General features: G+C 32.0%; 1 protein-coding gene across 1 annotated transcript; it reads right to left on the bottom strand.

Annotated features, from left to right (window-relative positions):
* Positions 1 to 5,836: 5,836 nt before the first annotated feature.
* Positions 5,837 to 15,282, bottom strand: LOC143062384 (uncharacterized). Its single transcript, XM_076234096.1, has 4 exons — positions 15,210 to 15,282; positions 10,055 to 10,102; positions 9,024 to 9,338; positions 5,837 to 6,692 (listed from the first exon to the last, which is right to left on the bottom strand). Exons 3-4 carry the CDS (start codon positions 9,307 to 9,309, stop codon positions 6,346 to 6,348), a joined length of 633 nt encoding a protein of 210 aa, XP_076090211.1. The 5' UTR covers positions 9,310 to 9,338; positions 10,055 to 10,102; positions 15,210 to 15,282; the 3' UTR covers positions 5,837 to 6,345.
* Between the last annotated feature and the right edge of the window lie 785 nt (positions 15,283 to 16,067).

The following is a 16,067-nucleotide window of genomic DNA, read 5'->3' as shown; positions in this document are numbered from 1 at the left end:
CGAAGGGCTGACTACTGGGCTGGTGATATCCTCGGGGACGAAACGTCCACCAGCAGTGGCATCGATCCAGTGATGTAAATAGTTATCAAAGGTACCAGGATTATAATTTAATACGCCGGACGCGCGTTTCGTCTACATGAGACTCATCAGTGACGCTCAGTTTATATTGCTGATGGAAATAGCATCACTAATATATCTGAATGTGAAATTAAATAATCTGATTTTTTTTCGGCTGAAGGAACTCCGAGTCATATCAACGTCAATTGAATTCATTAGCTTGTCTAAGGGATGGGTTAAATGGTTAATTCTTATTTCGCTTTAAATTTTGATATTTTCTTTACTTTTCATGCGTAATTCATCTGCAGCGAAGGGATGTAATTGAAAGGTCACATGAAATGGATTCAATGAGGTCGAATTACTCTCTTGCAAGTGCATAATTAATCAACGATGTTTTTTAGCACAATTTGACAAAATTAAACCAAACAGCTAAAAGCAAATTATTATTTCCCTCAACCATTACACTTTCATTAATGATTAAAAAAAAATATATCGCATAGCTAATGCCCTTTCAATATGAAATGTAAAATGTATTAAACCGAGAAGTGAATTGAACTAAGTTTAACAAATCGTTATCATCACACTTTGATGGACATTTGTAATGTCTATTTACAATTAATGAAAATAAAAATTGACTTTTCCGTATTGTGCTTTGCAATAGAAGATAAAATTGAGAGACAAAATAGACTAATTTTCAAACACCCAATCTATTTAAAAGTTATATCATTTTTAAGTAAATATATTTGTTTTTAACCAAATGTGAAAATTGTGTATATGGGAATTTGTAATTTCAATAAAAGCTGTGAACTACAGAGAAAGTCAAGATAAGCAATGATGTACTTGCATAAAAAAAAACAAAAAACAAACAAAAACATGACAGACGCACATATCATACGTGTAAGTATGAAAACATTATGACCTAACTTTAATATTTGTAGCGAGTTGCATGTTTATCAATCTTTGTTTTACATAAACACGAATTTAAAAAAAAGATCTATTTTTAAAACAATTACATACTGTACTTTATACTCCGGTTGTAGTTATAATTGTCTACATACAAGGACCAAATGATGAGTTTATATTGACGTGGGCATAGTTATACAACATGTTTTCATTAACTGTCAATCAAATTTACATATATTGATTATATTGATTTGTGATGAAATGTCGTTTTTTATACGCAAACGTATAAAACATTGTTATAACATAATGGAAGTGTTCGGTATAGTCAAACACAATAATTAATGTAAGATACTTTTTGGTCATTAAAATAAATGCGGATCTTTTAATCAAGTTAACCATCAGACATACTAATGTATCAGATAAGACCGAATCGCTGCAAAACGGACCAATTTTAATGCGTATATATTTTTTTTTTTATGGTAAAGGAATAACCAGCAATGAAAACGTTGTAGAATGATTTGGAATTATGTTATTGATAATAAAATCTTGAAATACTGATTCGTAGAGTTAAGTACCTCTTTGTTTTTCTGTTTTGTACCTTTTGGTATACAATTGATCGAGATTAAAGTAGGAATGTTTGAGTTCGCAAACATCTTCAATAGTTACACAACATATTCATGTGCCAGTTCAAATCCAGGAACATCAAAAGTTGTCGTTTTCAGTAAAACATTAATGTCTTTTGTCATTGAAAAACATATAATAGTCTTAGTCAGCAATTTATAAAGCAATGTTATGATTGATTAAAAGAAAAAGGCGAAAGATGCCAATAAGGCCATTGTTTTCCTTTCAAGATATTGAATTGATGACTGTTGGAACTTTCTGCGACCACAAATGAGGATATCAGCTAGTAACATCAAATGCAAATTATTCTAAATATTGAGCATGACTCTCGTTACATGAATAATCATTATATATCTTCATACAAAGATATGCAATCTACAATACTAATATGTATGATTACACTTAACCACAAGGATCAAATAGGAATCAAACGTATTCAAACACGAGCTAACGGATGTAAGAACGAAACGAGCTTTACCGATTAAATTCTATTATATTGCGTCTGTTTTTGAGAATATACATTTTTTATATTGATCAATTTAAAAAAACAGTTTCTTACTGAAAACGGTTCTCATAATACCATTATATCTATATACACGATTATCAAGTTTCATCGAACTAGTACAAGAGAATTCAACCATAATTTTCTGTATTCGGAATAAATTTCGTAAAGAAATAAAGACAAAAATGTCATTTGAAAATAAAGAAAGAATTAAAAGAAACTTGCAAATACAAGACAGGACTAACGTCTCCTGTTATAAATTTGTCAACCGCCATTTGAATGCACACACAGTCCAAGAAGTCACAATCAGTAATATAATGTAATTAGTGACGTTACAGATTAAACGACTTTTCAGATATCGAAGGATTAAGGACTGCCAATATATGTCGCTAGGGAGTTGTCAAACACACATATTGGATCGGTAGACCTATATATGTCGCAAGGGAGTTGTCAAACACACATATTGGATCGGTAGACCTATATATGTCGCTAGGGAGTTGTCAAACACACATATTGGATCGGTAGACCTATATATGTCGCTAGGGAGTTGTCAAACACACATATTGGATCGGTAGACCTATATATGTCGCTAGGGAGTTGTCAAACACACATATTGGATCGGTAGACCTATAATTGTCGCTAGGGAGTTGTCAAACACACATATTGGATCGGTAGACCTATATATGTCGACCGCTACGGAGTTGTCAAACACACATATTGGATCGGTAGACCTATATATGTCGCTAGGGAGTTGTCAAACACACATATTGGATCGGTATACCTATATATGTCTCTAGGGAGTTGTCAAACACACATATTGGATCGGTAGACCTATAATTGTCGCTAGGGAGTTGTCAAACACACATATTGGATCGGTAGACCAATTCGTGATAGTTATTATAAGCTATATGTAGTATCAGTTTACAGCAGTATACTATTGTTGCATTTATTTAGTCGTTTGTACTCATAGATATGTAGAAGCAGATTATCGGTGTAATGAACAAACCCATAGAAAAGATGTCAGATTAGTATGAAATGTAAGAGCTCAATAACGCATCAATGAGAAATGTAAACCTAATAGACCATTTTCGAGTTTTTCCGTCACCGGGAAAAACTCGTCAATTATGCGCGCCTTTATGATGTCATTAAACAAAAGGGAGGGGATCGCCTGCAGCCCTACACTATAAACGTTCTTCAATGCGTCTTAGTGATCGTCATTGTGCGGGATAAACTAGAAATAATATTTGTTCTGTAGGTACTTAATCACAATTCCCTAATGACATCAGTGCTGAAAGACAATTGTGAGAATTCAATTTGCCGAAAAAATCGTGCAATTTAGCTTTATAGTTTTCCTACCACTCGCATTGGACATTGGAACGAAAGTGACGACGCCCCTAAATGCACAAATGATGGTCACTAAAAACCAAAGTTTTTGACAAAAATGCATCGAATTTGAAAGTTGTCTATCGACAGTGCATAGGGTGTGTTTTTGCTGAAAAATTTGATGTTGACAATAGAAAAGATGAAAATCATCACATTTGTTATATGTTCTTGTTTGAAGTTGTTCATCTGTGGATCGAAAAAAAAAAGACAGGATAAAAAGTAACCTATCTAGTTTTTGTAATATTTCTCATAGCATGCCCTCATACAGGACCCCCATTTTTTGTAGTAAAAGGTCTGTGAAATTATACGGTGTATTGAATCCTTCAAACAAATATACAATGGAGATTATAGGCTTTTTTTCTCTCATCAGCAAAATTCCCTATACAGTTTGATCATTCAGACAAAGCTTACAATATATTGATTTTGATATATATTTTTTGTTCCTTCTGGTCATATAGTTCTTTGCATATTTCGGTTCTTATCCATCCTATGCTTTCAAATATTTGGATTTGGGCGTTTCTGATTCTTTTTAATTAACTGCGCTTATCCAGTAACATTTGTGGTATCACAATAGCAATGGCTAAACATTCTACCAAATTGCAGTTTGAATCCTTCTCCAACAAACTAATCAACTGGTAAAATACTTTAACAGATTGCTCAAGTGAAAGATTGTTAGTTTGAAGTGAGTGCTGTGAAATAAATAGAAATACCACCCAGCTTCAATTAGTTGATGTCTTTGCCGTTAACAAAATAGTTACTTACTATAATATGAGTCACTGATTAAGTTTGTAAGTCTATAATTGATAGCTTTGTTTTCCAACAGCAATTAAGTGCGAGTTTGTAATTTGGATATTTTTTTCTAAATCAATAATTTAGCTATTGTGGGGAAATAATTATGTGCTGACATTAATTATCATTGATCTGGTCATATTTATAAATTAATTGTTTACAAAAAATTAGAATTTTTGAAATACTATGGCTTTTTCTATCTCAGGAATAGATCACCTTAGCTGTATTTGACAAAACTGTTCGGAATTTTAGTCAACTATGACTTTTTAAAGATTCGAGTGTCACTGATGAGTCTTTTGTAGAGGAAACGCGCGTCTAGCGTCTATAAAAAATTTAATCCTGGTATCCATTATAAGGTTATTTACATTACATTAAAATCTGATTTTTTTTATATCAACTTCATTCATTTCTATAAGTAAATTGTTTATAACATTATTTCCCTGAATATTTAACTTTTATCCTCTGTTTTGAAAAACACACCGAAATTTATTTTTGAAAAGATTAAAATTTAAATAAAAAAATTATAATGGCACACATTAAACGTTCTATAAATCATAAAAATTTCTCTATCAATATATTAATAAGGTATCACGAGCCCAGTGTTCACCAATTCTATATTGACATGAATTTGTTTTGATATGGGTGAATAAAGATCAACTGTTTTGCATAACCTTGAATTGTTCAAAGTACTAATGATTTTCTGCCACCGATAATTAGAAAACTTATATAAGCAGTATTTGGCAAAACCTTTCTAAATTTTGTGTCCTCAATGCTCTTGAACTTCATACTAATTTGACATTGAATTTTTTTTTTCAATGCGTATTGATGAATCTTTTGTAGGCAAAATCCTATGCCTGGTATCATTGATTAGATATTTAATATACCATCACTTAAAGAAAATTATTTCCCTTAATTTAATGCTAAAAGATCAATAATTCTTATTGAAAATACTATCCAAATAACATTTGCACAATATCTTCCTATTAGACACTGTTTTGAACTATTTAAAAAATATATATCCATCTATGATAGATTTTTTTATGTCAAAGTTAGACCTTCTAAATCAGTGACTCATATTATAGTAAGCCATTATTTTGTTTGCAAATCACGATAAGGACATCAACTAACTGGAACTGGATGGTAAGCATTGCTTTTTATTTCAAATCACTCACTTCATACTAACAATCTTTCACTTGAGCAATCTGTTGAAATATTTTACCAGTTGATCAGTTGGTTGGAGAATAATTCAAACTTAAATTTGGTAAACTGTTTTAGACATTGCTATTGTGACACCCCAAGGGTTACTGGATAAGCACAGTGAATCGAAATAATTGTGTAATTTTGGTCTCTTGTGGAGAGTTGTCTCATTGGCAATCATACCACATCTTCATTTTTATACGAAATATATCAACAGCAATATCAACAGCAATAACTGAATTCCTTCTGAATCTTATTAGAAAAATATGTTCATAACAAAATATGTACTGCAAAGATAAATAAAGATACTGTTATTTTTTTTTATTGAAAGTGGATAATGAATGAAAAAAACAAATTTTTTATCAAATAATGAATTATTTTAAAATGAATTACAGTAATAGTATATTAAACAGATTTTTTTAATATAAAAGATGAATGGATGTATCAATATATACATAATACAATTGAGTCAATATTTTTTGTGACGGACATATTTTATGACTGGAACTAAATAAGAAACAATTTTAATTGCTATAATATAAGGATTTTTTTTAACTAAAGATTATGGGGACACGTGTCTTTTGCCTATACAATGTATGAATATTAATAATCTTGAAGTAAAAAAGGTGATAAATATTGATAGTTTCATCTTCTACCTTAATAAAATATATGCTTTACTGTGTTGAATTGTAGTAGAACAAGTGCAATGACTTATTTGCTTCCTACTTTGTTATCAGTTTATATCTATTACTTAAGCTTATTTTCTATACTACCTTATTTGAAAACAGTTTAAAAAAAAAAAAATAAAAAATAAATATGGTATTATTTTTATCATAGGTTTATGCATTCAATCTCCTCTAATGCGCTTCAAACTTTTCCGTTATGGTCAAATCTTAAGTGACACGATTACCACGTATGCCAACTTTCTTAAGTGCATCACGATGTCTTTTGAATGATGTGATATCAACAAAAATAACTCCACCAACGATGAAACTTAAGAAAACAATCCCCAACATTCCAAATGTCTGCGACGATGGTCTTGAATCTTTGGCGCTGATCCTTTTATTGATTGTAGATGATAAATTACTTGTATCAAGTTTGAGTTCTTTTTCAAGTTTCTGAATAACTGGGGCTAAAATCACTTGCCATTCCTCCAAAGTGTGGTTGGTTTGATTCTGAGCTGCCCAAAAAATGAGCTTATCTTTATACTCACAACTACATGGGCACATCGGTTCAACATCTGAAAATTAAAGATGTTTTTGTTATTATAACTTTCAGTAAAAGCCTGATTAATGCATACGTTTTTATAGACTTAATAAAAATAAATAAGAATCGAGAAAAGGAGCTTTTCAGTAATTTCCATAGGGTTTAAAACTACCACTATGTTTTCAGTCCACAATCATTTCATTTGATTGGTTCTTACACAACATAATGTAACATCCACATAAAAACCGGGCCTGGCTACAAATATCTAGCAAGGCCAGACGGGAGATGTTCTTGTTACCTTAATTGTATTGTACATGTTTGCATTTCTGCAACCAATCCCATTAGTTATTCTGCTTTATAGTTTCAAGCCAATATTACTAGAACCTTTTTTTGCTTTTAAATTTCATATTCCTGACAAAATCTATTTTAATTCACAATTATGCAAACATAAATTTACTTACGGTTTTATCGCCTACTTGCAATCGTTTCCAATTAAAAAAGTAAAGGATTCATTTCCCCCTTTTTAAAAAGTAAACAATAATTCAGTGCAAATTTTGTAAAGAGACTTTAATGAACAATGTTTGGTTTCATCACATAGTTACCAGAAATCACAAACCAGAAATCACAAGGGTTGTGCCCTGGTATTTTATGTAATATGTCATTTTTGTCATTACTTTATGAGAATAAGGGTTCAATCTTTCTAAAGATATTCTGATAGAACATATTTATAATATCTAAAGTGTCAGAAAACGCCATATGAGGTGACAAACGTAGACCATATGATAGTCCTGTCCTGTGACAATCATTAGTCGTGTCTGGATTACGTTCGACCAGATGGTGGTCCAGCTTAAAAAACGATTCATACAACTGCTTTTCCCACATTTTTGACGTTTTTTACATTTTTAAAAGCAGGTTTGATTCATAATTTTTAATATAACGTAATGCCTGTACCAAGACAGGAATGTGACAGTTGTTTTAACTCGTTTAACGTGTTTGATCTGTTGATTTTGCCATTTTATAAAGGACTTCCCGTTTTGTATTTACCTTGCATATTTTTTTTTTTTTAATGTTTTTCTTTTTTTCAATGTGCGCGCAAACAGATGTTGTTGTTCTATTGATATTTATAACAATTTTTCGCGAAATATCAATATTTTCATTTTATATTTCTTATAAATTCAGTTTTAATATCAAACTATAGCTTCGTTCTTATGCATGCATCCAGTCGTTTTGTTATTGTACTATGATTAAATTTTGTATTCTCGTCTTCAGTTGTTTGTGCTTTGTCTATATGCCTTTTTGTTTTTCTTTGTTGACATATTTGTTTGTTTTTAGACCTTTTTAACGTGATTAAGATTATAACACAATGTTGACTTTTGTACCCATATATTTGACATTTTATCATATTATATGTGTCAATTTAATGGAATTTTACGCGACTGTCATACAGGTGAGTGCTTTAGCTTGCTATAAAACAAGGTGCAATCCTCAATGACTAATGTTATCCATTCGCTATTGAGTTTAATTAAGATTTAGCATATTTTATTCACTCATAGAAAAATGGAAAGGACACAAGTAAACCATACTTACGAAGCCCACTCTGAATAACAATAAATTACAATATGACACTGGTATTAAATGAGCATGCAATAACTTAGAATAAACACTTTACGAGTCTATATTTAAGAATTAATGGTTTAAAAAAGGATGATTTGTTAAAACAAACCCTGGCCACAAGTATTGACACTCTCAAATGTAATAAGTTATCTTTGGTATTCTAATATGGTCTATATTTTAACATATATTGATGTTGTTATGGAAAGTTTTAACGTTGAAAAGGTTAAAAATATTTCGATAAGTAATCATAGGATTTTCTGAAAAAATACTATAGACGATAATGCAATTGTTAAAAAGGAAAATTGAGTACTTATCTTAGATTTGAAAATATCTTCAAAAGGGAAGTATATTTATGTCAAGCTAATTAAAATTAGTATCGAAAAGCTTTACTCAATTAGGAAGCAGTGCTCTTCAGTTAGCCTTTGAGAAAGGTAGATATTAGAAAATCGATGATGATAAAAACATTTGTGGGCAGTGTAAACATATGCAGAATGGAGACGAGTTTCACTTTTTGATAGAATACACTGCATAATGAAAGGAACGGAATTTTATTCTTATTGATACAAGCATTCAATGTAAAAACTTTTGTATTGTTTATAGACAGCTGAACAAATTACAGGTATAATATATTTCACAGTAAAGTCAAATGGGATTTTACAGACAACGGTAAAGGATAAGATGTAAAATACAACCTTTAAAAGTAATAATAAATCACTATATGACAAGTCTGTAATATAAAATGAAATCTTACTAGGTGCCAAGCTTGCATTGATTACACTGCTCATTCCAGATCCCTTGTAATTCTCCACAATACATCTGTACAGACCTTCATCAGACTGTGAAAAGCTTTTCACTGTAAGAGATGGTGTGCTATAAGTAGAGCCACTGTATTTAGAAGGATTCGTTGTTTCGTTGATTTGTTTGTGTGCATTATTTCTGTCCGTAAATGTCCATTTTACTCCTGTTACAACGACTACCGAGTGATATGAACAATGAAGATTAAGATTGGCTCCTGCTTGTGTGGTCACATATGTCATAGAGGTGTTAACAATTGGAATGGTTGGACCTAAAACAAAAAGATAATCATATCATCAGATCAATACTTAAGGAGGATAGTTAGAACAGAGATGAGAGCCTTGAAATCAGATCTATAACATACCCAGTAAGTTCAGTATGTTATGGAGTTGTTTGTGAGATAAATCAGTGCTTAAACACCAGCCTCTAATATTACATTGAGAATGGAAACTGGGAATATGTCGAAGAGATGTTTACTAATATTTTGGCATTGCATTTCTCAGGCTTTTTATGTCATCTTAACTTTAAATCCGTTGGATATGTTTTGATTCGTTCGTCTAGGATAACATGATGTTTTATTAGAGGTAATTGCCTTTGATCTTGCTTTTTAGAAACTGAGAGTTCTATCATATCGATGATTTTTGTCTATTGTTTTCATGTTTTGTGCTTAGTACAGATTTAACAGTAAAGGCAGTAGAATACAACTGGTTTCAGTTGATATAAAGATTTTTTTATCCTTAAAAATTCTTATTTCCCTTAAGCGATGCCCTCTGGAAATGCCCGGGGGAAATTTGATTGTTTTTGGTGAGCAAATCTTCATATTGCCATCAGGCAATGAAAATAAATGTATAATATTTCACAGGTGTAATGTTATACGGAAGTCTGATTATAATGATATCATCCAATTTTTATGTATGAAAAAAAAAAAAATAAAAAAAAAAGGTCATTCCGATTTGACAAATTCAAGATTGTGAATGTTAACATTACCTGGACATGGTCCTGAATTTGGCACTTGGCTTGTTGAATCGCAGGAACCTACATTAAAAAATGAAAAGAAAATGAAAAGAAAAAAACGAAATTCAATATAGAATCCTACACAATATTATAGTAGAAATATACATGACATCATACATGTAATACATTCGTAAATACAAACGATCTTGTAATTCCTTCTCGTTGTGTTAAATGTTTATCGATGATATTTGTTTCGAACTTTATATAAGCAATAATATTAGTTACACAGTGTGCAATTGTCCTAATACGAGAATTTATCTTACCTCCTATACATTTCTAGGAATGTGATTGGTTAAAAGCGCCCTCGTGGTGACCGTGTATATTTGATATTAGGTTAATAGGGAGGCGGGGCTTATCTCATACACGGTTAGTAGTGGAGTTACGTCCCTTTATATTTCTTATAAGGTAGTAGGGAGGCGGGGCTTATTTCATACACGGTTATTAGTGGTGTTACGTCCCTTTATAGAAACATAACGGTACTGAGAAAAAAATCGTAAAGGTTTCAACACACGAAGAAAGTGATGATTAAGATTGAAATAAATTCTTAAAACACATTTAAACCTAACAAGTTGTTATTGTTGGTATCTGTTTTTGTAGGATCAATGGAAGTAGTTTCTTAATGCTAGCAGTATTGAAGACGTCCTCATTTTGATATTTTACTAATCTAAATTGCATACTAAAGATAGTCGGTAAGATAAATTCGTTACATAGTGTGCTAGTGACCTAATACGGTATATATGGGGTCAGTAAATTCCATATGGGGTGCTTCGCTTCGCTCTCACCCCATATGGAATTTACTGACCCCATATATACCGTATTCGCTCTCACCCCATATGGAATTTACTGACCCCATATATACCGTATTAGGTCACTAGCACACTATGTAACTAATATTATTGACCCGATAAATTCCGCATTAGGACAATAAAACATTGTGTAACGAATTTATTCTGATTTTATTATTCTACATATTATCATATTCAAATTCAATTTGAGGACAATATCAATCATTTATATTATAGAGATTTAATCTGAAACTGTAATTTTTTTTAAAAATTAGCACTATAAAGCAACTCAAATTTTATTATTTTTATTATGTCAATGATATATGGGAGGATAATTTCAATTAACGTAATAAATAAGGGAGATAATTCCAATTGACGTGATAAAAAATTGTACCGAAATTTATTAGGACAATATCAGCCAATCAAATTGCGAGAAATTACTCTGAATCAGTATATGATTGTTTCTGTCCATTTTTATGTCTATGTAATGACATGATAGTATTAAGTAATATTTGCTTATCAAAAAGCGGTATCGACAAGAAGTGAACTATGGCACAAGCGATAACATAAAAAAACATCTCTTATTTTTAAAATACGAATGAAATATAGCCTATTATTCCAATTGACGTGATAAAAATTAATTGCATATTTTGGCTTTAACATTGATTCACTGATAGGGTCTTTGCATCGGAACTAAACACATTTATTTCTAAAAAAACAGTTGTTGGCATGACACGGGTTATGTTCTTCTCATATATTTTATGATAGTATGATACTAAACCCCTAACGGGAGGGATTGTACCTGATATTCATATGATGAAGACATAATCTTTCAATCAGTTTAATTGAGGTCTGGAGCTGGCATGTCAGTTAACTGCTAGTAGTCTGTTGTTATTTATGTATTATTGTCATTTTATTTATTTTCTTTTGTTACATCTTTTGACATCAGACTCGGACTTCTCTTGAACTGAATTTTAATGTGCGTATTGTTATTCTTTTACTTTTCTACATTGGCTAGAGGTATAGGGGGAGGGTTGAGATCTCATAAACATGTTTAACCCCGCCGCAATTTTGCGCCTGTCCCAAGTCAGGAGCCTCTGGCCTTTGTTAGTCTTGTATGATTTTAAATTTTAGTTTCTTGTGTATAATTCGGAGTTTAGTATGACGTCCATTATCACTGTACTATTATGCATATTTTAGGGGCCAGCTGAAGGACACCTACGGGTGCGGGAATTCTCGCTACATTGAAGACCCATTGGTTGCCTTCGGCTGTTGTTTGCTCTATGGTCGGGTGGTTGTCGCTTTGACATATTCACCATTTCCTTTCTCAATTTTATTATGGTTACTAGGCTAATCTTCTAAACACATGTTATAAAGATATAGATTTGAAGTAATGCAGCAATCTTGTTTTTGAATACAATTGAATGATTTATAGAAGAGGGACGAAAGATACCAAAGGGACAGTCAAACTCATAAATCTAAAACAAACTGACAACGCCATGGCTAAAAAGGAAAAAGACAAACAAACAACAGCACACATGACACAACATAGAAAACTAAAGAATAAACAACACGAACCCCACCAAAAAACTAGGGGTGATCTCAGGTGCTCCGGAAGGGTAAGCAGATCCTGCTCCACATGTGGCACCCGTCGTGTTGCTTATGTGATATCAAATCCAGTAAATAGTCTAATTCGGTAGGTCACATTCATGAAAGGGAAGGGGGATTGTAGTTACGACGTAAGGAACATATCCGATATCATTTGTGAAACGGTTAATCCATAACGGTCAACCAACTTGTGATGGCGTCCGTAAAATTTACAAAGGGATGATTTCAACTTCACCATTTGGAACTCTTGGTTTAATAGCTTCCTTGTGAGCAGCAACCCTCTATCAAGAAAATCATGATAGGAAACACAAGCACGGGATAGAAGTTATATGACTTACAAGACAATATAAATCGTCTTCATAAACTATCTGCAGCTGATATTCTTTATCAAAATTAAACATATTTTTGCTACTCATAATAATGTATTTGTAAAAATTGTTAAGTTTATTAAGCATTTGGCAGTTTTAAGGATTGAGTTAAATATGAACCATAGCTAAAAAGGGAAGTTATGTGTCCGCAATATAAGCGATAGATTGTGTATGCTTTCTGTGACAGTTTTTTATATTTATGTATTATTTGTTTTTTGTCTTTTCTACGATTTATGCTGTTGCGTTCCTTTTTTAAAAGCTCTCGGCTGACCACATTTGTTTTAGGGTTAAACTTCTACATGATTTAATTTTTGAGCCAAATTCGTGAAAGTTGAAAGATATATGCGGGGTATATATCTCCCAATTGATACGATATTCCCGTGCTTGCATTTCTTAGATAGAGGATTGCTGACCAAAAGGAAGCTATTAAACCAAGAGTTCCAAATAGTGAAGTTAAAATCATCCCTTCGTAAATTTTACGGACGCCATCACGATTTGGTTGACCGTTATGGAATAACCGTTTCACAAATGATATTGGATATGTTCCTTACATCGTAACTACCTTCCCTTCCCTTCATGGATGTGACGTACCGAATTAGACTATTTATCAGATTTGTTATGACATAAGCAACACGACGGGTGCCACATGTGAAGCAGGATATGCTTACCCTTCCGGAGCACCTGAGAACCCCCCCCCCTTAGTGTTTGGTGGGGTTCGTGTTACTTATTCGTTAGTTTTCTACGTTGTGTCATGTGTACTATTGTTTGTCTGTTAGTCTTTTTTTGATTTTTAGCCATGGCGTTGTAAGTTTATTTTCAATTTATGAGTTTGACTGTCCCTCTGGTATCTTCCGTCCCTCTTTTGTCGGTCTACCTTGATTTCATGTTGTTTCGGTAATCACACATTTGATTTTTCAATAGAACGGAGGAGGCTTTCAAAGGAGTTGCAAAAGAAATTTTCTTCTTCACATAATATACATTATCGTGATTGCCACTATATTCTTCAAGACTTTTAATGTGAAAACCGTAGATACTGCCTCCTGAACAATACTACACATTTGCTGCTCAAGTAATGAACATAAATTTACATGTCCACGCGTTATCTTACATTGTTTATATAAGGCATTCAGCCAATGATTGTACCTTAAACGAGTACATTCATTGAGAAAAGTCATTACACATGCGTTTCCTTTCATTCTGTTTTCAACAGTGCAATATCCATATAACTAAAATTCAGTCTGCCAGAAAATGCCATGAGACATAATCATAGTACTATCAGACTAATTCAATCTCGTTTAAGGTAGAACGATCATATCAGGTCTTCTGCCATCTTTGTTTGTAAAAAAGCAGAAATATCAACGTCAGGATTGTAATTCAGATTTTTTTTTCTAAACGATTAAAATAATGTGATTAGTCGAATTATTATGACTGTTTTTACGAATTCAGAATAAACAATGTAATTAGTCGTAATTGCCATATAAAGGGAGGTAGCTCTGATTAGGAATGAACAGTTCATTTTTAAAAATATTTTGTTTTGTAGGAAGAAAACGAGTACATATACATATACATTGATTCCAATCTTTATCTTTATTTTATGAAGGATATTATAAAAGCTATAACATTCTATTTTAAATTATATCGTTTATTTTTATTTCTTTTCGCATCAAACTGTATTATGCTTTGTATAATCTTATGAAAAAAATGGTCGTAAAAGAGCTCTTTGACCAGAATTTTTCCGTAACAGATATGTTAGGACTGTAAAAGGTGTCAAACGCATCTTGGAAGTCAGCGTTGCGTTTCTGCACTCAAATATATAAGTTCTAAATGAAGTCAAAGCTTGAATGCAAATGTTCACCAATTTCGGTTGATGACATATTTATAGAAAAGTTGCAAACTTATTATACAACATGCTGGCATATACTTGCATTTGATTGAGAATAAATTTTTACAGGGACAAAGAATATTCGATGCCACTGTCATATAAGTGAGAGGTTATGCTAGCTATAAAACCAGGTTAAATCCACCATTTTCTACATGACAAAATGCCTGTACCAAGTCAGGAATATGAAAGTTATTTTCCATTCGTTTGATGTGTTTGAGCTTTTGATTTTCCCCTTCGATTAGGAACTTTCCTTTTGAATTTTCCTCGGAGTTCAGTATATTTGTGATTTTACTTTTCATAACAAATGTTATAAAAAAGATAAAACTGATTAAAAAAATACTAAAATATTTATTCAAAATCAATGATTGACCTATAATATAATTTGCAATATTTATGATTATTATCGATACATACCAAACTTTCAGAAATATAGACCAGTGATATGTGTCTTTTTTATCTATCGCCTCATCGAACATAATACCTACTATCTATATTTAAATATACTCTGAATGAATCAGCTGTTTCAATGTTGCTGAACGTCAATGGGTCTGTATTCTCTATAAATACAAAAGTGAACACGGGTAATACACCATTTCTAGATTTTATCTTTAAGTAAACTATGAGAATACAAGTAATGGTGTACAACCAATTTTTGTCAAAAGCATTATTATAACGATCGGTTTCTCTTTTCAATCTTACCGATAAGATACGATCCGGGTAAACTTATCAATCCTTTACATATAACTATTCTAAAAGGTTACCAATTCAATACTGTGATTAGATCTTTAAATATTGTTTCTATTGGTATGAATAATGGTGTTGGCATCAGTAAATCAAAATCATAATGGATAGTTTTGTTATACACATATACACTTTAAAGTAACTACATATAATAAAGAGACCAAAATGACATAGACATTAACAACTATAGGTCACCGTACGGCCTTCAACAATGAGCAAAGCCCATACCGCATAGCCAGGTATAAAAGGCCCCGATATGACAATGTAAAATAATTCAAACGAGAAACTATGCGCCTTATTGATATAAAAAAATGAACGTAAAACAAATATGTAACACTTAAGCAAACGACAACCACTGAATTACAGGCTCCTGACTTGGGACAGGCACATAAATAAATGTGGAGGGGTTAAACATGTTAGCGGGATCCCAACCCTCCCCTAACCTAGAACCGTGGTATAACAGTACAACATAAGAACGAACTATAAAAATCAGTTGAAAAAGGCTTAACTAATCAGATGGACAAAAATACAAGTGGACGTTGCCGGGTACTTGTACATCCCGACAACAGAAAGACACTAGGGACAGATCTGAGAGTACTCGC

This window comes from Mytilus galloprovincialis, chromosome 2, assembly GCF_965363235.1.
Source record: "Mytilus galloprovincialis chromosome 2, xbMytGall1.hap1.1, whole genome shotgun sequence".
In the NCBI taxonomy this organism is placed as follows: domain Eukaryota; kingdom Metazoa; phylum Mollusca; class Bivalvia; order Mytilida; family Mytilidae; genus Mytilus; species Mytilus galloprovincialis.
Note: the sequence above shows the minus strand (reverse complement) of the source record. Positions and strands in the feature narration are given on the sequence as shown.

Excerpts from the sequence above, each read along its gene's own strand:
- LOC143062384 (XM_076234096.1), bottom strand. The coding sequence starts at position 9,309 with ATGACATATGTGACCACACAAGCAGGAGCCAATCTTAATCTTCATTGT. Across the intron at positions 6,693-9,023 it reads CAATGCAAGCTTGGCACCTA|ATGTTGAACCGATGTGCCCA; the intron begins GTAAGATTTCAT and ends TTTAATTTTCAG.